Below are 23,780 nucleotides of genomic sequence, written 5' to 3'. Positions count from 1 at the left end.
TAAAACACAAGGATTTTCTCCCTTATTTGCTAAAATCTAAAAGGTGAAGAATATGCGAACTTGCGAAGGCATTTCCTATTTAAATAAAAGTAACGCTTTAACAGTATATTGACAATTGAGCAATCCGCTCCGGCAAATCCCAAAGATTCAAAGAACAAACTATTTTAGGAGTAGGACCACTGTCAGAAAAGTCCCCCAAGTTCAAGAGTTGAGATATTTCTGCAACAGTTCAGAGCTCATTCAAGAGAGGAATTTGGAGACTTTGGAACAAGGAAAGCATGGGTTCCATGCCAAAGAGGGCGTTCCAGCAGTACATGATTCAGCTTCAGAGACACCCTTTAAGAACTAAGGTATATACCCATCTCTTTTTCATTGATTTCCTCCCAAACCCATGATTAGTTTGCTTTGTTTCTTTATCAAAAGTTCAGAAAGATTGGAACTTTTTGTGGTTTTAGACTGTTTTTCTTATCTGGGTTTTCAAAGATATTGACTTGTTTACAGAATTATGATTTGTAGCATTTGTTGGAATCTTGGATAATTCAGTGTTTTTGATGTCTTGGCTATTATGTGCACTTGTGCACCATTTGGTTGATTTGAGATTTTGGTGACATTGGTTTTATTGTTTGGACAGGCACTTACAGCTGGGGTGATATCAGCAATCAGTGATATAGCGTCTCAGAAGCTCACGGGGATTCAGAAGCTTCAATTAAGAAGGCTTGTTCTCAAAGTGGTATGGTCCTTTCCTTCACCTTTGATTGTGGTTCACTTGTCCCCATTTCACTGAAGAAGTTTGTATGCACTTGTTCTTGTGTTTACTCGAATTCTGCATAATTGGATCATAAGCAGTTCATTTAGATGAATCTAGAATGCTAACCTTTGTTTGCTTGTGCTTTTTCTGCTTACTCATTATGATAGGCAATTAGACGCATTTTATTTCATGAAGCTCAATGTTCAAACTTATTACGAGTATGTTCCATTAGTCCTGAGCTAAATTTGAACAGACAGGTAAACAAATGCGTATGAAACACCATCCTGTTTGCTATTGTTCGTGGACCACTGGACTTAAAGGGTTCATGAAATGCCCCTTATTTGAGAATCAAATTTAATTCATCAGCATTACCATACAGCCATACCTATCACTCTATCAGTACCAAAGTCTCAAGTTGAAATAACATCTTTTTTCCCCATTCCTGGTTGTTTTAGTTGTTTTTCTGCTGTAAGATGTAATGATACCAGTGTCTGTCCAAATTAAGAACTGCGGGCTGCAATTAGTTATGTTCGTGTACATTAGGACATAGGAGTGATAGGACTATATCATTGATATCGTCCTACAAACATAGCCTCACTAGGTAACCTCACTCTGGGTTTAGGGAAGCATACAGTCAAGAGAAAACAATATCACTAATCCTTTTTTTAGAACTGTTGAAGCAGAAGTGTATTCCTTTTGCAATGAGAGAATGCTAAAACGCAGCCTGGTTGTAGGTTCAATCTCATTATGCAGTCTTAACTGCAGTTTGCCATAGTTTTTGATGAATAAATATCCACAGCTTTTGGAATGGTTTTACTTGGCGTTAGATGTTTAATGTACTACAGGAAACAAGGCTTCAGTTTCTAGTTTATGCACACATGCCAATTTATAATGTGTTCTTTATACAGCATTGTTACATATTCTCTTATTTCAACCTTGCAACTTTTTTAATTTTCTCGAGATAACCTTGCATTTCTGAATGCAGCTATTTGGAGTTGCTTATCTTGGACCATTTGGGCATTTCCTGCATCTAATACTGGATAAAATTTTCAAGGGGAAGAAAGATAATAAAACAGTAGCCAAGAAGGTATGCTCCTTAGCTTCATGCTCTGTTTGTTGTTGAAAAACACAATGAAAAGAAAAGAATGTCAGAGTCAGATAAATCCTAGCTCCTTCCCTTCATATTTGCAATCATCAGTATTTAAGTTCCTTAATTTCCGATCTCTCCCTTCTTAGATTATGAGGTTGTGCTAATAGTCCTCTTAAAATTATTTGCAGGTACTACTGGAGCAATTGACATCTTCTCCGTGGAATAACTTATTTTTCATGCTTTACTATGGTTTGGTTGTGGAGGGTAAGAAAATGTCAAAGCCCTTGCTCTTCAAGTTTTTGTGTCTGAAATATTGACATGTGAAAATTGCAGTTTAAGTTCAGTTGTTTCAAGCGAGAGACATCTAAGTTTTGTAACTTTTAAAGATATTTTAATATTTTTGTAGAGTCGAACAGTTCTTAAGTTTTCAAAGAAAGTCAGCTTGACATAGGCATGATAGCCACAGTACTTTTAAAGTGATAATTAGTGTGAACTTTGTTGCTCATTGTGTAATGAAGATGTAAAAATGCAGGAAGACCATGGATGCATGTGAAAAGTAAAGTTAAGAAGGACTTTCCCACAGTGCAGTACACAGCATGGACGGTATGATTTTGTCATGTCAGTTATCATTATAAGATAACAGAACTCATTTCTGAAATAACTTGAATGGAACTGCAGTTCTGGCCTGTTCTGGGGTGGATAAATCACCAGTATGTGCCACTCCAATTTCGTGTTATTTTCCAGAGCTTGGTTGGGTTTTGCTGGTATGAACAATAAATTTACTCCCATCTAAACCGATGCATATACATGCAGTTCGTTTTTGACATGCTCTCCTTAATTCTTCTTCAATCTCTTCTTAGCTTTGTTTTTACTCTCCCTAACTTTTTTTCAGGGGAATATTCCTAAACTTACAAGCAAGATCTGTGAAGTTACCTAAGGCCAAGTGAAGAGAACAAACTCCCCCATATGAAATTAGTTCATGATCTCCATTATTTACAGGTAGTCTTAGCTCACAGATGGTCTCTCTTTTCAGCAGTCATAAAGTCAAACCCTATGAATAAGTCGTGGATCCCATTATCATGTATGCAGCAGTTTGCTAAAAATGTGTGAACCTGTCTCTTCTTGAATTTTCCTCATTGTATCCATTCATAATTTCAGTGTGATTTGATAACTGCAATTCTGCAAATGCATGTGAAATCGCAGATCACAACTTAGAAGATTATAGTTATTTTGCTTCTGCTGCAAAAATAAGTCAATGGAAGCCATCGGTGACTGGTGGAATGATCTCTGAATTATGTATCAGATTCATGGGGATCTCACCTTAGATTGAGGGAGGGAAATTATATTGTAACAGAAAACGAGTATGAAAATCATACATTATATGGAACCTAGATGTCTTTGTCACACTAAATCTAGGTCTTCCAAACGGAGTATTATTTTTATTTATGTCTTTATTATTCATATAAAATAAACGTGTAATCTAGAGTGAAGCTTGAGATGGCTGACAGCCGCTGCCTTGTATTGAGTATTGACAAACCATGAAAACAATAAACATTGCTTGCATTCAACAAAAGTTCCCAAGGCAGTATTTTCGAAAGATTTCAGTAGCAAATACTACTTTAGATGTTAAAACATATAGAGAGAGTGGGTTTTAACTCATTTAAAGAGAATGTGGAACCTGCAAAAGATACTATCATCAAGCACCCACATCACTTACATGAGCTACTACGAGAGTTGAATGGACCAGTAGACCTTGACATCATAAAATGACATGCCATGTTTAGCATGGAACAATAGAAAACAGTTTCCCTGAATGTTACGATATATGTAAACATGCAATATATCTAACATCAAGCTTGGGATCGATGGCTGTCTCTTATTGACAACCCCCAAGCATACGCAGTGTGTTTGTGTTCATATCCCAAGTCAATGTTTGTGGTTCCAACCCTGTGTAAGCATGATTCTGAGAGATCGAAAGTGCAAGAAGAATTGAAGGATTTGACTCATATGATAGGTGCTGAAACAATTTCATCACTAAGCACCCATATCACTACCCTACCTGAGTAGTTGAATGAACCATATATACCAAGACCTTGACATCATATGATGAGGAGCAATGCCACTAAGGGCTAGTGGCTGCAATACAATTAGCAGAATTGAGATATAGATTAAGAAAAATGCATGTAACCCCAACAGTTTACGACAAATATTGAGTTAGAGTGCAGATTTGTTAAGATTTTTCTGGATTTTAAAAGAACCAGATATATATATCAAAGAAATAATTAACTTCTTTCTAGAACAAATTTGATAAAAGCCGCGTGCAAAGTTGTGCAGAAGTATTAGGAAGAAGATTAAAGTATACGATGGCAAGTGCTTCATTGGTTTCGTTGAACATGTTTCTCTATGAATAAAATTTGATGCATTGTTTGAAGGTACATTATAATTAATGATTATATAACAAACGTCTACTTGGTACGTAGTCACGCTATTAGTGTCTGCCATTCTAGCTAGCTGCACAATAGTTTTCTAGCTTGTTCAATTAACGAGAAATAGAACAGTTTCTTAGAGGCACATAATGTGTGTTCTTTTACTTCTAGCTTGATTTCACGTGAATGTTGGTGATATCAGAACATGAAGGCACCAACAATTTACAGTTCATGTATATATATATATATATATATATATGTATGTATATGCTTTTACATATGTATTGTAACTTTAGGTGTTATCAAATACGTTAAGATGTTGGGGTGAATTAAGAGTACAAACTAACAAACTTTGGGTTATATATATGATATATAATTCAAGAAAATCATAACTGGGCAACCATGGAAGTACGTCATACAACAATTTTTAAACATGCCTATATCATTTCTTCATTCCTATCAAAGTAATCTGTTTGGTAAAATGTGGAATGAGCAAATGAACAATGAACCATGATTCCATTCCTTCACAGCAATTTCAAACTTATATTGTTTTTATGAGTAGTTACATGTATTGAGAAGCAATCGTCCATTAGATGAACTTAGATAATTATGTCTGCATCTGGCTATGAAGTATTGATTAAGATTACCGCCAATAAGATTCTGATCCTTCCATAATCTTTACACATAGGTTCTGCTCCACTATCGTATACTGCTCTATTGCATAATCCTGACTTTCATTATATTGGTATTTTGAAATTTTGGGAGAAAAAAGAAATTTAGCATATGTAATTATAATTTGGAGTAGCTTTGGGTTATAAAGTTAGTACGTACCACTATCAAATACAAGCCCCTTTAAAAAAAAAAATACAAGCCCCTACTGCTGATTTTGGATGTTATACATGCACATGTATCTTTTGTATTTGAGTGACCTTTTTATATTACTAACAATAGCACGCATCATCAGCAGCTTCTACTCTCCAATTTTTAAGAATTAAAAAGAACAGCAATGTTATAATCCATTCTTGTTATCATCAGAAAATTCAATGTAACTTTGGAGGTCGTGGGCTTGGATTCTGTATTGAAGTCCAGCAATGGTTTTTTTCATAGTCTTCTGATGCGCAATTATGTAGACTATCTCATGCTGATTTCTAATCCTATTTTTTTCTCTAGCAGCATTCAATCCATCCAGCTTGCTGTTAAGGGCCTCAATCTTCTCAACTATTGCATACAATTGGTCCTTTATACTATTAGCTTCAGATCTGAACTCCATTTCTCCTTTTTACCGTTTCTGCTCCTTTCTCCTCCTTCAACCTCAACTCCTCAGCTACAATAACCTGATATATAATCCAAATGCCAATTATAAATTATATACGCAAAGAACTGAAATCAAAAGGGATAATCAAAATAAGCTGCTAACAGGTATCAGCAGAAACATAAAACACTGAAGAAAACTCACAACCCAACTAATCACTTAAGAAATGGGTTAACATAAAGTATAAACTGAACTAACTAAGTTAAACTAGACAGAGAAAGCACAAGATCTAACCAAATGGAAATTTGTAGGATATCTAGACATTAACATCTGAATTTAAATTGGTTCTATATACCTAAATGTGATGGAAAGGCTTGAATGTGAACAAAGAAAAACTCATCGTCACTGTGGCCGGGGGCTCTATCAAATTGGTGCTCTCTTAAACCTACAGAAGGCCGAGGAATTGAGGCATTCTCTCATATTTTCTCAAAGGAGTCATATGGTACAATTATCGCAAAAAAGCTGACCAGTCATCCAATTAAATTAATATTCTACTGAAACTTCATTTTCAGTCTAAATTTGGACCCTCATAAATCAATTTTAGAAGATAATCTACATGAATAATAAAGCCAACATATATGATTAGTGATAAACTAAATGAGTAACAAGAACAGCACAACAGAGAATTCCTAGGAACAACACAGAAATACTTCCTTCGAGCCGCATCCCAAGTTCTCAACACGGTTCACCCACATTCCAAAACCCCCTAACACAGGTATACACAAAACTGACTCCTAAGAAACATCAATACCATTCGAAAGTAAACAACTTGATCGAAAACAACCTAAACAATAGGACTAGGACTCTAATACTTAAACAAGAAGAACATCGAAATCATCCTATTGTAACTGTATCTTAACCAACTCTCTCTCCTCCAAGGCTTTTCTCCGCTTCTCCTTGTGTGCAATTAAAGATGCATGTGTTTCTCATATTCAATCCTAATGCTCTCTTTTGCAGCTTTCAATTCTTCTAGCTCGCGATCATGCACCTCTATCTCCTTGTCATTTGCTGCCAATGCTTTTTCCAAATTCTCCTTTTCTGCAATGAAAGATGCCATGTATTCCTGAAGTGCAATCCTAGTTCTTTCTCTGGCGACATCCAATTCTTCCATCTTGCTATCAAGCACCTTTATCTCCTTGTCATTTGCTGCCAATGCTTTTTCCAAATTCTCCTTTTCTGCAATGAAAGATGCCATGTATTCCTAAAGTGCAATCCTAGTTCTTACTCTGGCGGCATCCAATTCTTCCATCTTGCTATCAAGCACCTCTATATCCTTGTCATTTGTTGCCAATGCTTTTTCCGAAAACTCTTTTTCTGCAGATGCCATGTATTTCTGATGTGCAATCCTAGTTCTTTCTCTGGCAGCACCAAAAGCTTCTATCTTGCTATCAAGCCCCTCTATTTTCTTGTCTCTTGCCGCCAAATCGGTAAAATCTTTCAATGAAAACTCCTCAGACAGCGCCTCAAACGCTCTCTTCAGTTTTTTGGAGTCTTCTCCCATCACTACTCTTGGCTGCCGAGTATCACAGTGTCACAATATAACAAAGTAAAAATGAAATTGAAAACCCAAAACTAGAGCTACCAAATTGACCCAAAATCGCAGCAAGTTACTCTTTCAAGTACTATTATAAACTCAATCAAATTGAGAACCCAAACTAACTAAGTTACCAAACTTAAAAACCCAGAATACGGTTTTGCTGTTCAGTCTTTTCCAGGCAGGTGCAACAACCATAAATCATGGAATCAACCAAAAGAACCTTAATGATTTGGGCCATCCAAATGATTCACAAAAATATATGTTCAAATTAAGAACCAAACGGGAAACAAGGAATACATAAACTTCTACTTGAAGCACTGCGGATGTGGATTTCTTGTTTGACATTAAACAAACAGAAACATAAGCATGAGAAATGGAGACGGCGTAGAAAAATTGAGAGAACAAAGGAGAAGAGAAGCTCCATACCTGAGAAACGGAGACGAGCGTGATGATCTGCCGGAGACTGAGCTTGCTACGCGTGCAGAGGGAGAGAAAAAAGAAACTTGTTTTTGCGGCTTCCAAATCGAAGGGCCTTAAACTATTTTTGGTTTCCCAGGAAATCTCTCGCTCTGGGAGATAACTGTACATTCGAGCCGCGTCAGGGATTAGAGCGGGAAAGTTCTTCCACCACTAATTGCTCTATTCACTTCGGTTTTACTATTTTACTATGCTATGATAAGATAAAAAATTAAATAAAAGTATGAAAATTTGCGAGATAATTCCTCCAAAATATATTTATAGGCAAATTACGAAAGTAAATACAATTCTAAACTCTAAAACAATGAGGCAAAGATTATCAATATTAAAACTGAATTTCATTAAATCTCCGACATACGAAACAAAATCAGATCGGTTCATACAAATAAAAACAAATTGAGTCATTTAACATTGTTAGATGATTGATTGTTAACACTCTCGCATCATACGGTTATGTCCCGGTATTAGGACATTCCATTTCCTTTTACTCCGTAACCTCGAACCCCAAAAATAATTTTAATAAATAAATAAAAGAACGAAAAAAATATTAAGAGTATTATATGGATTAGTTAAGTCAGTCAAAGAGACATTAAAAATGCGACATGAAAATTGGAAATGGATGCTTCAAACCTCTATGATTCCAAATAGGTAAATTGTTGTAAACGTGAATAAATTAAAATTTAACCTTTCGAAATTTCATTATGTGTCTTTTACTCATTGCTCTTCAAACTCGTTATAATTTACCGATACCACACCCTCTCTCTCTTATTTATGATTCGAGAGAAAAATTTATATACAAGCCTCTCTATATATAGTATTGTATGAAAAAAGTGACGATTATTTTGATGAAATATACGCCCAAAGATTGAAGGTGAACAAGTAAACAATTCACTGTCACTATGAATGGGAGCTCTCCCATTTTGATACCTTTTTTTTTCCTGAAACTTCTATGTGGCCTAGAAATGAGGCATTTTCATCTCAAACATCCATACTTGTACCGTTTAATAATCAACCACAATTGAAGCTTTGTTCATCAAATTCAATAGAACCATTTTATTTAGATCTTGTGTGGTATATGTTTTTATTTGAAAATGATAGGGAGCTTGATCGTGTCCAAATTGAAATTATATTCCCTGTTACTGATATTTCCTAAAGTTTGCTATATAAACTGCTCCCGGTCAAGTTGGTCAAATTGGTCAAAATACAACCGCGCCATTGATATCGATTGGGCCATGTCCATTTCATTACCTTCCTCAAATACAACCCAAATTGAAGATCGAATATATATGTGGTGTATGTTTTTATTTGAAAAGGATAGGGAGCTTGAACGTGTCCAAATTGAAATTTTATTTCTTAATATTCGAAAAAGTGTTAAGCGGTATGTAAGTGGACAACCACCAAGATGGCTAGGCGTCATAGTCGAATTTTAATTATTAAATATTTATTTATTTTTATACATATATTTAAATTATTTATATGCTTAAAAATATATAATAATGTCCAATAATTTTCAAAATATTATAAACACAAAATTCATACAAAATATTAAAATAAAAAGTAAATTGTAAAACAGATGCAAGACTAAATATTAAGTTCATATTCTCAAAATCCTTCACTAACTTCTTTAGTATCAGACTCAAATTCAATATATGTTTTTTTTCTCCTGCGTCATGGGTAAGTGATGTTTTCCTAAAGTTTGCTAAATAAACTGCTCCCTGGTCAAATTTGTCAGAATACAGCCGCGCCATTGAGATCTATTGGGCCATGCCCATTTCATTACCTTCCTCAAATACAACCCAAATTGAAGATCGTATATATATGTGGTGTCGTGGTGACCTTCGTGTCTCGTACTCTTACCTCCCAATTTCTGTGATCAGCTAATACCTAACTTTGAGAGGAAAAGAATGGCGAATCTGTTCATCAAACAATCAAAGCAGTACGTTGTGGCTCGACCAGGTTACCCGGAAAAGCTGTTTCAGTTCATTGCTTCCAAGGCTGCTGGTCACGACCTTGCATGGGACGTCGGCACCGGCAGTGGCCAGGCTGCCCAATCCGTATGTTTCTCTTTTAACTTCCCAATTAATCTCCCAATTGCCTTAAATCTATTTGTTCTGGAAACTAATACTGATCCGTGGATGGACAATTTGCATGCTCTCTACCTAATGATCGATCAGGAACTAATATCGCATATTCCTCGTTTTCGGTATCATTCTATGCTTAGTGTTTGTCCTCTAGTTTCTTTGTTATTGTTGCAACAATTTGGTTATTTTGAACTTATAATTCAATAATTGATCAAGTCGTCATTTCCATACGTACATTAACAAAGACCAATGCGTGATGATATAGGCTTTAATTAATTTTGTGATTCATTTCTAGCTGGCTGAGGTGTTCAAGAATGTGGTGGCGACAGACACAAGCCGAAAGCAACTTGAATGTGCTCCAAAGCTTCCCAATGTTCGCTACGAGCACACTCCTGCGGTCCTAACTATACCAGAAATTGAACGAAAATTGGCCCCAGAATCAAGTGTTGATTTAGTTACAGTTGCACAAGCCCTCCATTGGTTGGATCTACCAAGTTTCTATGAACAAGTGAAATGGGTGCTCAAGAAACCAAATGGGGTCATTGCTGCATGGTGCTACACTGTGCCTAGAGTTAACAACAATGTAGACACGGTTTTCGATCGGTTCTATTCCATTGATGTCGAACCCTACTGGGATCCGGCACGTAAACTAGTGGACAAGAAGTACAGCACCATTGATTTTCCGTTTGAGCCTGTTACCGGAGAAGGAAGTACTGGACCGTTCGAGTTTGCAACAGAGAGATCGATGAATTTGGATGATTTTTTCACGTACATAAGTTCGTGGTCAGCTTATCAGACGGCTAAGGACAAGGGTGTTGAGCTTCTGAATGAGGATGTGATGGAGGCATTTAAGCAAGCTTGGATTGCTGATGGCGGAGATGGACAGAAGGTTGTGAACTATCCTATCAGTTTAAGGATCGGAAAAGTGGGGAATCAACACTGTTAATGGATGTTTTGTGTTCTAAACTTCTAATGTTGGGTGGTGGGAATTGTTAGCAACTCTTAAGTTTCGTAATAAGGATACTGATGTTATCTAGAGTGTTTATCACCTGGTCAGCTGAGCCTCAGGTGGCGCTCAATAATCGTCCGATCTGATTGTTTGATCACTGGTTGACCAGATCAACGGCATGTTCAGCGTCATCTGGTGCTCAACAGCTGACCAGGTGATCAGCAACGATGTTATCTACCGTGCTCTAGTATAAGTAATTAGTAGTATCTTATTATCCCTTTTCTATAAGTTTCCAATTGTTAATGAACCAGAATCTTCCACAACTAATAGCACTAATATCATGGCTTAAATCTTGGATCTGTGATTGTAATTCTAACATCAGTTTTGATATTTGTCATAATTGTGTTTAGCTGTATTATAGGATCAGTTTTGATATGGTAGTGATTGTTGATTGGAAGATTGAGGTTGTAATCTCCTATATATTATAAATTCTGATATGATCAATTCAAGAGGAAATAAACCAGATTGTATGTAACTTGCATGTATAATTCAAAGCATATTTACTTATTAAGAAAATGGCTACCCTATCACCAACACTGGCATAATTTACTACCAGTGACACATGCGTCTTGTCACCAACTTTCTTTCCAAATACACATCACTTTGTTTACTTGCCGACTTGTGGTTATATGATTATTATGGGGTTGCCACGCCGAAGTAACTGATCTGTCAAAACTCAAAAGTGATCCAGCAAATAATGAAAGAAGAAGAAAGATCAGCGAGAGGACCTGTATTTTTTTACGGCCTAATAACGTGGTCTACATGATGACTCCAAATGGCAACTGGGGAGTGCTTTAATATAAAAGATAAGATTGTTCAGTAAATACCAGTAATTAGCCTTGTTTATCATCTGAATTAAAAACCCACATAACTTGTTCACCTACATCGACATGGAGGATTGATTGTTTTCTCTTTACTTTTATCACACTCCATCTCTTCTCTCTTTGATTAATTCCGTTGGCCCATCCCTGAATCTCAAAAACCCACAAACACTCTTCTCGTTCTGATACCAAAGCTGAAAGCTTTCAGCTGTGAGACACACTCATTGATACATATACTCTGTTTTTTGTTCAAGATGATTCAGCTGCTGTTCATAGTGATCATCTCAGAGATGGCTCTGATTCTGGCGTGCTTGTTCAAGACCCCATCGAGGAAGCTTGTGATAATGGGCCTCGATCAGATCAAGCGGGGACGTGGACCTGTGGTGGTCAAGACGGTGGCGGGAACAGTGTGTATGGTGTTGATGACCAGCCTCTACGGTGTTGTGAAGATCAAGAAGAGTGGAATTGATGCAGTTGGGATTCTTAGTCCTACGGATCAGATCCTCATGTTCAAGCATCTCCTTGAAGCCACTCTAATGGGTATGTTGGGAACTCTAGTTTTTGGAATTGATGACATTTTGGTTCATTTGATACTGAAATTTAATTGCTTTGATGAATTTGGGAGTGATATGAATGATCAAGATTGTAACTTTGATATCAATGATATTAACTGGCAAGCGAGCGTTGTTGAGTTTTCTCACTTTCCGGTGGCATATTAGCTCGTTTTCCTGCCTCGAGAATTCGGTTGAATCTGAATTGCTTTGTTGGTGGTTTCATATTTATTATAGTTACTGGCTGTTTGTAATATATGCACTCTGACAACTTCAAATTCCACAATGCTCGCCAGATGATCAGATACAAACACTTCAATCATCTAAACTCTCTTATGTAGTTTGTTTATACTTTATACAGAGTTAGACCATTTTGGTAGCCAACAATGCATTCTAAGTCTTCAATGTGCCATTAGTAAATTGGTTAGTATCATGTCCAACCAGTTGTGGAAACTAAAATATGCATGTGATTTTCATTTACCTGAAACTACTGCTTATCGATTCGGTACGTTTTGCTCTATATATCTCTTTCTCTCCTGTCTGACAGATTGCTTTGTTGTCTTCATTGATTCTTATTATGCACCAGCTTCTTCATTTTAGTAGAAACTAAAAGTGTTTCATGTTGATGTTTATTGAGGTAACAGATGGTATCTGATAACTCTCACTGGTATTCTTGTTGGACATTGATTCACCGATTTGTGTTACCATTTGCAGGGTTCTTTCTGTTCCTTGTTCTCATGATGGACAGAATACATCACTACATTAGAGAGCTCCGTGTACGAAGAAAGACCATGGAGGCCATAAAGAAGCAGACCCGAATATCTGAGGATGGAAAAGCTGGTGGTTTGGACGAGATCAAGGCCTTGGAGAATGAGATGTCTGCATCACGCTTAAGACTCAAACAACTAGAATCTGACATTGAGACAAAGACGAAAGAAGCTCATGCTGCAGAAGCCAATGTTGATGCTCTAAGAAAACAATCTGAAGGCTTCCTTCTCGAGTACGACCGTTTACTTGAAGAAAACCAAAATTTAAAGAACCAATTTCAGTCAGACCGGAGAGTGTCACATTCAGGTAGCAAGAAAGATTCATGAGGAATGGGGCATCTTCGCGACTTTTTATTTAATTTCTTTAGATATCTTATGCTTCATATACTAGATGTGTGGGAGTTACTGGATGGATATATTTGCTACACTTAAGTTTGGGGAAAGTGGGACAGAAAAAAGAGAAGTGAAAAAGAAAAAAGAAAGAACGAAAATAGGCTTGTTACTTCTTGTTAGATGAGTGAACTTGAAAAGAAGTTGATTGTTGAAGTCGAATGGAGCAAGTTCTTCTTGGAAAATTGTGGTACAGTTTGAATGTAGTAGATTAATATCAGTGTTTTGACTAGATTTTATGTATTTTTGTCTTCATTTTTTCGATATGGTTGAATTTTATTGTAACTATGGGGCAGATATAGCAAGATGATTTTTAGTAGGATTGTAGGGAATACATAGCTGTGAGTTGTCTCCCACAACACTAGAAAAGATGAATTTTTTTAACTGCGGAACATTTTAAATCTGTTTTAACTTCAAAGGCGTAGTCTTATTCGATCATGACGTTTTATGAAGCTTACTATAAATTGGAGCGGGACTCAGAGGCAGAATGCCTGGAGCTATCCATCACTTGATCCATCTTTTTATCCTTTCCGAATCTCTTGAGCATCCGTACATGAAGGGCAAATGTTATTACTTATGAGCAATGCAGTCTTCCACAAGCTTTTTGATTACCCCAATCGGACCTATATATAGATTATGAAACGACTACATTGTTGAGTAAGCTCAGACAAGTAGAAACTCAACTTCAGAGGCAGTTGCAGGAGAAGGCTATAGTGGCCAGAAGACTCAGGAACCTATACTCTACACATGAAAAAGACACCAAAAAGAGGACTATATTAGATACGAGGCTCAAACAACTTGAATCTGTAGAAGCCAATAGTATAGTGATGTGAAGGGTTTACATGAAAATAATTGTTCTTGTAGAATAAGGAATGTTGTAACGACCCCAAAGTTTCGAGCTTAAAAACTCAAAATTCTAAAGTCGTTAAACACAAAATAATCTCAAATAAATCGAAATCATTAAAGTGTAACAGCGGATCAATTCTGAGTTCTCAATACAACTCAGACAACCAATTATTACAACCCAAATTTATAATCCATACATAAAATGGAAATGTAATAATCCTCACAAATCACTCACAAATCTCACAAATAAATTCACTCAAATTCTCACACAAATCCACGCCAGAAATCTCACCACAACAGGGTATGAACGACTTCGAATCTCCGGAGTCGTCACTCAATCTCCGCTAATCAGTACCTGTGGAATTATCCCCTACACCATTGAATTGGTGCACCGGGATTGTAAACACAAACCCGGTAAGCTTATAGCTCGTATGGGTAAAATCACAATACAGTTCGCATATCAATATATACGAAAGATCACAAAACAACAAATATAAATGCCCTCATGAGTCAATAGTCAGCCCATCTGGTTGACCCAAGAAATATGAAATAAAACGCTAATGAGGAAATTAAGTAACCCTTCTGGTTACCCAATGCATTTATAATACGGGTACCAAGAACGCTGGTACACATCTGTTACCCCTCTCGTAATACACCGCTGATATTGGATAGCCACCCGCTACCCAACATCCAAAACAATCTGAGTACCCATGAGCAGATAACCACCCGTTACCTCACATGCAGTACTACTCTGATATTGGATAACCACCCGCTACCCAACATCCAAAACAATCTGAGTACTCATGAGTAGATAACCACTTGTTACCTCACATGAAGTACTATGGTGATATTGGGTAACCACCCGCTACCCAACATCCAAAACAATCTGAGTACTCATGAGTAGATAACCACCCGTTACCTCACATGAAGTACTATGGCTGACAGACTAGAGCTCTAACTGTATCGTAACTTTCGCCCGGCCAAAGGCTAGGTTCCGACTTGCCAAACACGTACAATAATCTCACATCATATTGTACCAATCACGTCCGAAGACAAATCAACATTTTAACAATCTCAATGTTAAAAATCACGTACAATAATCTCACATCATATTGTACGTTTTAAAACTTTCACGATATAACCACAATAAAATCATAACAGTATATTATATAGCAAACTATATATATTCGTATTTATTTACCATTTATACAATATATACATAGTCCACTATATCCTATACATGTCATATTTCATAAACACCTGAAAATTACGTACGATAATCTCACATCATATCGTACCATTTGAATCACATACACATGCCAAATTTTTCTGTCACTGAAATGACTATTTTTAATGAATTAATAACAGTACGTAATTTAATGAACTATATATATATGTACTTATTACCATTATACTGTATATATGTAGTCCACTAAATTATATACATGTTGTAATTCATTTAATAAACACACTTGCAAAATGTTGAATCACCACGAGGGTAGATTCGTAATTCAGTGAGATTTTACTCACCTTATTGACTTGAGCGTAATTCCACAATTCCCGAAGATAATTCATTTCCTCGATTTAACGATCACCTTGAAAAGATAAGAAAAGAATTTAGAATCGTTTCGTAAACCTTTAAATGCCGAAACAGTAATAATCGGTTACTGTTCAACAATTTTCGGTTTTACGAAGTTACTGTTCATTGGCACTATTCACTGTTACTATTCCCGGATACTGTACAACTATGAAATTAATACGTATTTCTGTACGTATAAATACTATATACATATTTCTGTATGTATACATACTATATACGTATTTCTGTACGTATAAATACTATATACGTATTTCTGTACGTATAAATATTATATACGTATTTCTGTACGTATAAATATTAATACGTATTTCTGTATGTATAAATATTAATACGTATTTCTGTACGTATAAATATTAATACGTATTTCTGTACGTATAAATATTAATACGTATTTCTGTACGTATACGTACGATTTAAATGTAAATACAAATTCAGTAAATAAAATTTACTAAATTACCCTTTTACAAAATTACTTTTTACATTTACTGAAAGTAATTTATATTTACATTTACCGAAGGTAAAATTTAATTACATTTACCGTAATAAATAAAATTTACATTTACATTTAAGTAAATTACCAAAATACCCCTATCGGAAAACACTGTCACACCACCGCACGTGGCGGCGCGTGTGGCACACGCGCCACCTCCGGCAGGCAGCGCGTGGGGCCCACGCGCCGAGCCCAAAACCGGCGCGTGTGATGTCACCACCACCCCAAAACCCTCCTCCTTTCTCCCCTTTTCCTCTCTGCGGTCCTAGGCCGCCTCCTACTCCTCCCACGCTCCTCCACGCGCCGCCTCTAGGCGGCGGTATCCCTTCCTCCTCACACACCTCCGATCTCCTCAATTCGATCCCAAAATTCATCACAATCACAATCCAACCATCAATAACAACAAATCATACCTTAATCGCAGTTAAAACTTCCGATTTGATGTCGGAAACGCTCGGATCGTCGGTGGAGCTTCGATTCCTCGGGGAGGGCTTGGGTGCCCCTGGGTCGATAGCGAAGGGCTCTAAGGGAGAGGATCGGCGTCGTGGAGCTCTCCCCCGTGCCCTTGCGTCGCCGAAGTGGTGCTCGATGGTGGCGCGATGCTTGCGGTCTCGGGTTGGAGCGCGGAGGTTAACGACATCGCGAGGAGATGCGTCGACCTCGGGGTCTGCAGAGAAGGACCGTGCGGTGCTCCTGCGCTAGGCGGTGGAGACCACGGTCGAACGGTGATGGAGATCGCCGGCGAGGACAGTGAGGGAGAGAGAGCTCGGGGAGGGAGAAAATCGCGAGGAGAGAGAGAAAAGGGAAAAGGGAGGCGGGGTGAAGGGTTTCCGAAAATGGAAACCCTAACCCTTCAGTTTTTTCCTTTTATACCCTTTTCCAAATCGGAAACTAACTTCCGTCGTTAATAACTTTTACGTACAACGTCCGATTCGAACGTGTCACATATTCACGAACTCGTATCGACGAGCTCCACAACTTTCGTGAAGGGAGATTTCGCAAACGATCGACGGAATAAAAGTCGATATAATCGTTCGGAAACGTAACGTTTTATTATTAAACGTTTTCGGAACGTTTCCGTTTCCGTTTCGTAAAGTTTGCAAACAAACAATTCCATTTTAATTGAATTTCATAACTTATAGAATTAAATTCAATTCAAATATCGTTTTAAAAATTAGGGTTATTACAAATGTATCTTTAATTTAACAAGAATAAGAAATTTTTTTACTTTGAGATAAGTACTTTTAAGGCTTTCGATTTGATTTCCCTATATATGCTTCCCCATGCACTCCAATTTACCTAGTTTTCTTGAGAGTTGAGACCCAATCAAAATACTACTACAAGTATTATATTGAAGAGACCTACATCTTTCCAAGTTTCCATTGATGTCTGGCTCGATTATAACTTCTGCAGGCCATATATCATCATTCTAGCTACAATTTGCTTTCATATTCTTGCGATCGGCGATCACTTTGATCTTGGTGATACTGTTGTTCCATACCCCATTAATGGAGCTGGTGATGAAGTTACGGGATGTGTTCATGAGGACCTTGGCGAGGGCAGTATTCTTACTTGATGGACAAGAATTCTTGCTGATGCTGATTATGCCCCGTCTTTACAACATTATGTTGACCCCGAATTTGGACCAGAACCACCTCTCTGAAGCAACACTCGCAGGTTATATTTTTCTATTTGAAGTTTTGAACTCTATTGGTCCTGTACCACTGAAAGATACCGATAAATATTTATACCATAATGGCCTAAACTCATTTGATTTGCCAACTTGACTTGCAGGGGTCTTCTTATTCCTTGCAGTTATGATCGATAGGCTACAACGCTGTGTTGGAGAGCTCTATGTACGAAGAAAAGAGTTGAGTATGGCGGATAAAAGGATCAAATTGCTCGAATTAGAAAGAAAAAAAGTTAACGATGCAGATGCTGATACTATTGCTCAAAGTAAACAATTACTTGACGAAAATCAAGTTTTGAAAAACCAATTGGGCTTGTTGCGTGCTAGACTCGATGACCTAGATATTGAACTTGGGACAAGGGCAAAGGAGATGTTTACATTGTGTAAGAGAATTAAAGAGCAAGAATCTGAACTCGGGACAAAGATGAATGAGAAGACTACATTGTGCAGAAAATTAAAACAGCTAGAGTCGCAACTTGAGTCAAAGACCGAAGATATAATTATACTGGGAACAAGAGTGAAACAGCTAGAATCCGAACTTGAGACAAAGGCTCACGAGACTGATGTTCTTGACGCAAGACTTGTTATTGTTCGACAACAACTGGAATTTGAACGTGAGAGACGGACAACTGTACATCAGGAGAACCAATTAAAAGGGCATCTTGCTGAGTTTGATCATCTACTCGATGGAAACGAAACTCTGAAAAATCAATTGAGGTCATTGCCCTGGAGATTGTGACATTGAGGTAGTAATAAGTTTAAGTTTTCGATCATAGGAATTTGTTTTGACTGTACAGATTTCAGTGTGAAATTAAAATGCGTATCTTTTTTACATGTTTGGATAGATGTAGAGCTACAAGATATTTGAGCGAAACTTTGTACTTCCATTAATTCATAAAGTACCATAATGTACGTATATGAAAGAAAATTTGAACAATTTGAATGTTTGCCGTTTTTCGTGACTACCACAGTCATGTTATCGGCGCTTTTTCTTCTAACATTGACATTCCAAGTTCTATTGCAACAGAGGTGATGGTGATTATAACAACTATTGAGCTTGCCTATTGAGGTTTGGGATTGGAAGCACATCTGGTTAGAGGTTGACTCGTCACTTGTGCTAGACTATTTGCAATCCCCTATGCTTGTTACCCTGGCAACTGAGTTAGTTGGCCTAATTTTTTGCGATACATATCAAAAATGACTTTTCAGTTTTTCATATTTTTCGCCTAGTGGAATAACATGACAGATGCTTTAGCTAATCACAGTACGACATTATCTCAACTAATTTGGTGGAATGTGCCTTCTCTATTTATTTTATCTCACTGTAATAGTGACTTTATGGGTCGATCTCCCACATTTTCGGTTTTCATAGTTTTGTTATTTCACTAGTTTTGTATGAGGTTTTGGTTTGGTCACCCTCTCTTGTTTTCTCTCCTCTTTTTATTTTATTTAATCTATTAGAGTGTTAGGGGGGTTTTGCTCGTTTTCACTCATCTTTCAGCCAAGAAAATATATATTTAAGTCGAGATTAATATTGTTGGTCTTACATGCAAATCTCTACAGGAAAAACCGTACCTAGTACCTACCATGTTGAAAACCCAAAACCCTAACCAAAGGATGAGCAGCCCCAAGCGGCCAAACCCAAAGCTCGCTAGCTAGCATGCATTCCGTGATTTTCGCGGGGAAGAGATCTGTAAGGATACAATTGTTCCTATTCACGACTGATCACGTCTAATCCTTTCCTATTCGGATTCAAATTCTATTTTATACTTATCCGTCAAGGAATAGTGAACCCCAAAATATATATTCCCTCTATCGTCATTCAAGCTCTGTTGCAATATTAACTCTCATCGATACCATCGATCGACCTCTAACGAGAAACCCTAGCTAATACACGTTTAGTTATTTGTTATATATGGAGCCTTCAGTTTTCGTATTGATATTGAGCGAACTGCGGTTGGTTTCTCTCACATTTTCGTTTTTGATGCGGGCAAGGTTGTGCGTAAGAGCCTGGTCGAAGAAGGTGGTGGTTGATGACGCCGCCAGATTTATCTTCTCGTCGGACTTAGTATTTTTATCTACAACAGCCTTCAAGCTCATATTTGACAATAGGCGTCTTCTTGATATACTTCTCGCGGGTAAATTTTTTTTTCTATTACTTCGCTCCAACTGTTTGTGATTTTGGAGTTAATATATATATACTTTTCACTTTTCTGTTAATTTGAACATTTGAAATTTAGATTACACGAGCATACTCCAACGGATACATAACCCACAAATTATCGATACTTTCTGTTTCTTGTGTGAACAGAGACTTCAATTTTAGGGTTTCAAGATAGCAAAACTTCGATGTTAGGGTTTGGTTGTTGTTGAAAGGTTTTTGAACTAACTAAATAGGTAGGCCATGTATATTGATCAATTCTTCCAATCTGAAAACTTTGTATGGCTTAAGTATGTTAAAATTGTACTTTTGTTTTACTTCATGTTTGAATATTCAAGATTGATGTATTAAACTATTAAATATGGTAACCTCTTCAGTTTACATCCACAAGAATAATAGCAACCACCTCTTTATGTAGTATTGTAATTCCAAACAATATTTTAATTTACTACAATAATTTTGATGGATTGTGCTCGAAGTAGGTTAAAAGTAAATTGTGAGTCATAAATCTCAATCATGTATCTTATCTAGGATAAAAAAAGATTCGATCCTTAAACCATACATTGTTCATTGTTGGTTCAAATAAAGATTTTGAAAGCCTTTAACGAAATTTGCTAATGTGCGCGGTGCTCACTTGCAGGGCTGTTCTGTATCGTTGTCACGAAAATGGCAGAACTGTTTATCTATGTTGAACAACATCATAATCAGTTGCATTCAATGGAAAGAACTGCCGAACATCTGAAGGAACTATCTGAAAAACTGGCTCTCGATATTAATCGTCTACTTGAGGAAAACAAGGATTTGGGATTTGAAGTTGGGACAAAGACCGTACAAGTTAATGCTGCAGAAGCCAGCGCTACTATCGTGAAGAAACAATATATGGATCTCATTCTTGACTACGATCGTTTACTGGAGGAGAACAAAAATTTGAAGAACCAATTAGATTGGGAGATGGTGATAACAACAGATACAGATTAGGAATATTCGAAGACGAATTGAAGATTAATTGATATTTTGGTGATCGACAATCCTCCACCTTCAGAGATTTAGTGTTTCAGTTCTTTTATTTAATTACTTATCATAGTTTCTAAACTGTGCTTGCTACACTTAAACTTTGTTCTTCAAGAACATGAAATCTCAATATTTTTTTAACCAGTCAATAATTTAGTTTACAAATAACTCACTACTTAATTTGATAAAACAAATAAGGACCAAAATTTACAAATAAGGACCAAATGATGACAAGTTTCCACATGTCATAAAATAATTTACTTTTTTCCCTTTGTTGACCCATAGTATTTGCTATTATCAATGAAAATGTTATCTGCTACTGTCGGTTATATAAACTAACTGTTATTGTAAAACTAAAAACTAGTTGTTATTGTCAACTTGGAAAACACATGCTATTATCGACTTCGAATGTACCTGCTATTGTCACTTGGAATGTACCTGCTACTGTCGACTATAAATATATATGCTACTGTCAACTAAGAAACTAACTGCTACTGTGGTTTTTTGTGAGAAAAATTCAAAAATTCAAAATTTCTCAAAACATATGCAATATGGTACTTAAATGAAAGCTCATGACATACGGAACAACTTTATATAATGGCTCACCTCCAAATTGCAGGTGGTTTACTTAAATTTGCAGGAAAAAAAAACTAAAAAATGAGGATAGAGAAATTTGTTAGATCTATGTGTGACATTTGGTAATTTAACTAATTTTCACGAAAATAAAAGTATTTTGGATATTTTTGCATTAATCAATTTTGTTTAACTAATTAATCAGTTTTGTTTTACTTATTTTGTGTGCTTGAGCTTATGTCTTAATTTGTATAAGAAATATGAAAAATAAGTTTTTAGTTAATTCAAATGTAGTCTAGTATCACTAAGTAATTTTCTAATTTTTTTTTTGAAAAACTTATACATGTTTTGTTCGTAAAATCAAAATTAAAACGCTTTATGAATTTGTACTAGTGACGTTATTATAGTTATAATGGATTCTATGGACATAATTATCACTAGTATGAGTAGCGCTCCTAGCTACATTCAGAACTCAACTTACCGAAACACCTATATGATGTACAAATTTATGCTCATATTATAGCAGTTAACAGAAGCGTGTTACTTGTTACTTGTTAGACTTCCTTCGAATTTAGGTCAGAATTTGAGGATTCGAACAAGGACCTCTGATATCATGAGAATTAATGCAAAACTCTCTGACAATATGGCAAGCCAGCCCAAATCAGTAAGCAGTTAAGTACTCCGATCCGTTCCTATCGCAATGACAGGGAAAGAGTAGTACGTACCTGTGTTTCTTTTTCCACAATACATAAAGGAAAATTCCTTTCCCTATCATAGCACCGATCTGCTTTCTGAGGCATTCAACTTTCGTACCCAAAGAATAATAATGGGTGATCTGCTGCTTTGTTCTCTTATATTCTTAACTCTCATCGTTACGGTGAGAATATTGTTCAAGAGCCCCTCCAAGTTAGTAAAGAACCAGGCCAGAATGGTCTTGGTGCAATTTGTTAGGATCATGAACAAGGCTGCGGCTAGGAACTACGTATTTGATTTACTTCTCATAGGTAATATCTAGTTTCGTTAACTTTGAATTCTGTTTTTTCGTTAATTTTCTTACAGGGATTTGATTTCTGATCATTGTCCTGAAGTAGCTGTTGTTAGATCTCTTGCTTCTTTTTCTTGTGATGACAGTTATACTCTCACCGTCTTCTTTTTCTCTAACTATCTTGGATCGTACATTCTACATTATTTTGGAGGAAATTTGCAGCTGAAATCACCAAAATCTTAACATATACTACAAACCCTAGGAATATATAGGAATATTTGGGGGAGTTATTAGGTTCATCATGGTTCCTAAGCCTTAAAGTATATAAATTAGTTTGTATGTATCTCTCTGGTTTATTCTTTAATATAGCAAATACTGATTGTTAGCAATCTGATCGATGTTCTCCAACTTGCAGGGTTATTCCTTATCTTTTTTCATATGACACAGAGACTATGCCGGTATATTAAGATCCTCAAACAAGAGTATTTTCTTTTTCTTGAAAAGAAAGACATACAATTGCAGTTATGGTTCTCAAGACTCAAACAGCTTGAATATGAACTCAAGAGTGAAACCAAAGACCTTAATGCTGCAGAAGAGAACATTCTTTCTCTAAAGAAACAATTCGAAGAGTTTGGTCTCGAGTATGATCGAGTACTTGCAGAAAACTACACTTTAAAGAAGAGGTTGCTGTCATTGGATAAGAAATTCATACAGCTCGAGAATGAATGTGAGAAAAAGACCAAAGACGCTGTTGTTGCTGCAGAAGCAAAACGGATTGCTCAATGTGAAGGGTATCTTGTCGAATGTGATTGTTTGATTAAGGAAAACAAATTGTTGAGAAATCAGTTGATGTCCTTGAACTGGAGGTTGTCACATGTAGCTAGCAAGACGAAATCTAGAGGACTTTAATTTGTCCAAGTCTTAACCAATGATCGAGTTTTCCTTCCCCTCGACTTTTTCCAAATTTTCACATTTAACATATATGGTTTCGGTGAAAAATGACTGAAAATCGTGGTTTTGGACTGTTTTTTTTTTTGGTTAATTCAAAGTTTGATTTGGGAAATTTTAGGATGAAACCACGTCTTTTTGTATTCTAACTGTTCTTAGCCACACTTGCATCGACATATACTGTAATAACCCGAATTTTTAGAAACTAAATGTCGAGTATTTTCAAAGTGTTAAACTTGTGAAATTAATTCAAGACGACAATTGGAG

At 36.5% G+C, this 23,780-nt stretch overlaps 3 protein-coding genes and 1 long non-coding RNA gene across 7 annotated transcripts; 3 read left to right on the top strand and 1 right to left on the bottom strand.

The window, feature by feature from the left end:
• Positions 1 to 67: 67 nt before the first annotated feature.
• LOC126786864 (peroxisomal membrane protein PMP22-like) lies at positions 68 to 3,284 on the top strand. Of its 4 annotated transcripts, none has more exons than XR_007671233.1 (8): positions 68 to 350; positions 632 to 730; positions 1,734 to 1,835; positions 2,027 to 2,102; positions 2,371 to 2,441; positions 2,517 to 2,602; positions 2,731 to 2,837; positions 2,997 to 3,284. XR_007671233.1 is itself a non-coding variant. In XM_050512828.1 (7 exons), the coding sequence occupies exons 1-7, from the start codon at positions 279 to 281 to the stop codon at positions 2,783 to 2,785; spliced, it is 561 nt and encodes a 186-aa protein (XP_050368785.1). In that variant the 5' UTR covers positions 70 to 278; the 3' UTR covers positions 2,786 to 3,284. The 4 variants fall into 4 exon arrangements, 1 of the variants encoding a protein (XP_050368785.1); XR_007671232.1 differs by having other exon boundaries at positions 69 to 350; positions 3,042 to 3,284; XR_007671231.1 differs by having other exon boundaries at positions 70 to 350; positions 2,731 to 2,942; positions 3,042 to 3,284.
• A 1,943-nt stretch (positions 3,285 to 5,227) lies between these two features.
• LOC126788241 (uncharacterized) lies at positions 5,228 to 7,658 on the bottom strand. Its single transcript, XR_007671346.1, has 2 exons — positions 7,540 to 7,658; positions 5,228 to 5,598 (listed from the first exon to the last, which is right to left on the bottom strand). It is a non-coding gene; the product is annotated as an uncharacterized LOC126788241 (long non-coding RNA).
• Positions 7,659 to 9,448: 1,790 nt separating this feature from the next.
• On the top strand, positions 9,449 to 11,135 carry LOC126788216 (uncharacterized). The gene is made up of 2 exons (XM_050514189.1): positions 9,449 to 9,644; positions 9,967 to 11,135. Exons 1-2 carry the CDS (start codon positions 9,495 to 9,497, stop codon positions 10,615 to 10,617), a joined length of 801 nt encoding a protein of 266 aa, XP_050370146.1. The 5' UTR covers positions 9,449 to 9,494; the 3' UTR covers positions 10,618 to 11,135.
• Positions 11,136 to 11,439: 304 nt separating this feature from the next.
• Positions 11,440 to 13,494, top strand: LOC126787968 (uncharacterized). The gene is made up of 2 exons (XM_050513889.1): positions 11,440 to 12,041; positions 12,767 to 13,494. The coding sequence occupies exons 1-2, from the start codon at positions 11,756 to 11,758 to the stop codon at positions 13,144 to 13,146; spliced, it is 666 nt and encodes a 221-aa protein (XP_050369846.1). The 5' UTR covers positions 11,440 to 11,755; the 3' UTR covers positions 13,147 to 13,494.
• Positions 13,495 to 23,780: the final 10,286 nt, after the last annotated feature.

The sequence above is a fragment of the Argentina anserina genome, chromosome 3, assembly GCF_933775445.1.
Source record: "Argentina anserina chromosome 3, drPotAnse1.1, whole genome shotgun sequence".
In the NCBI taxonomy this organism is placed as follows: domain Eukaryota; kingdom Viridiplantae; phylum Streptophyta; class Magnoliopsida; order Rosales; family Rosaceae; genus Argentina; species Argentina anserina.
Note: the sequence above shows the minus strand (reverse complement) of the source record. Positions and strands in the feature narration are given on the sequence as shown.

Coding starts and splice junctions, on each gene's coding strand:
- LOC126786864 (XM_050512828.1), top strand. CDS start 279: ATGGGTTCCATGCCAAAGAGGGCGTTCCAGCAGTACATGATTCAGCTT. Junction 2,442..2,516: donor TGCAGTACACAGCATGGACG/GTATGATTTTGT, acceptor ATGGAACTGCAG/TTCTGGCCTGTTCTGGGGTG. Junction 2,603..2,730: donor AGCTTGGTTGGGTTTTGCTG/GTATGAACAATA, acceptor ACTTTTTTTCAG/GGGAATATTCCTAAACTTAC.
- LOC126788216 (XM_050514189.1), top strand. CDS start 9,495: ATGGCGAATCTGTTCATCAAACAATCAAAGCAGTACGTTGTGGCTCGA. Junction 9,645..9,966: donor GTGGCCAGGCTGCCCAATCC/GTATGTTTCTCT, acceptor ATTCATTTCTAG/CTGGCTGAGGTGTTCAAGAA.
- LOC126787968 (XM_050513889.1), top strand. CDS start 11,756: ATGATTCAGCTGCTGTTCATAGTGATCATCTCAGAGATGGCTCTGATT. Junction 12,042..12,766: donor CCTTGAAGCCACTCTAATGG/GTATGTTGGGAA, acceptor TACCATTTGCAG/GGTTCTTTCTGTTCCTTGTT.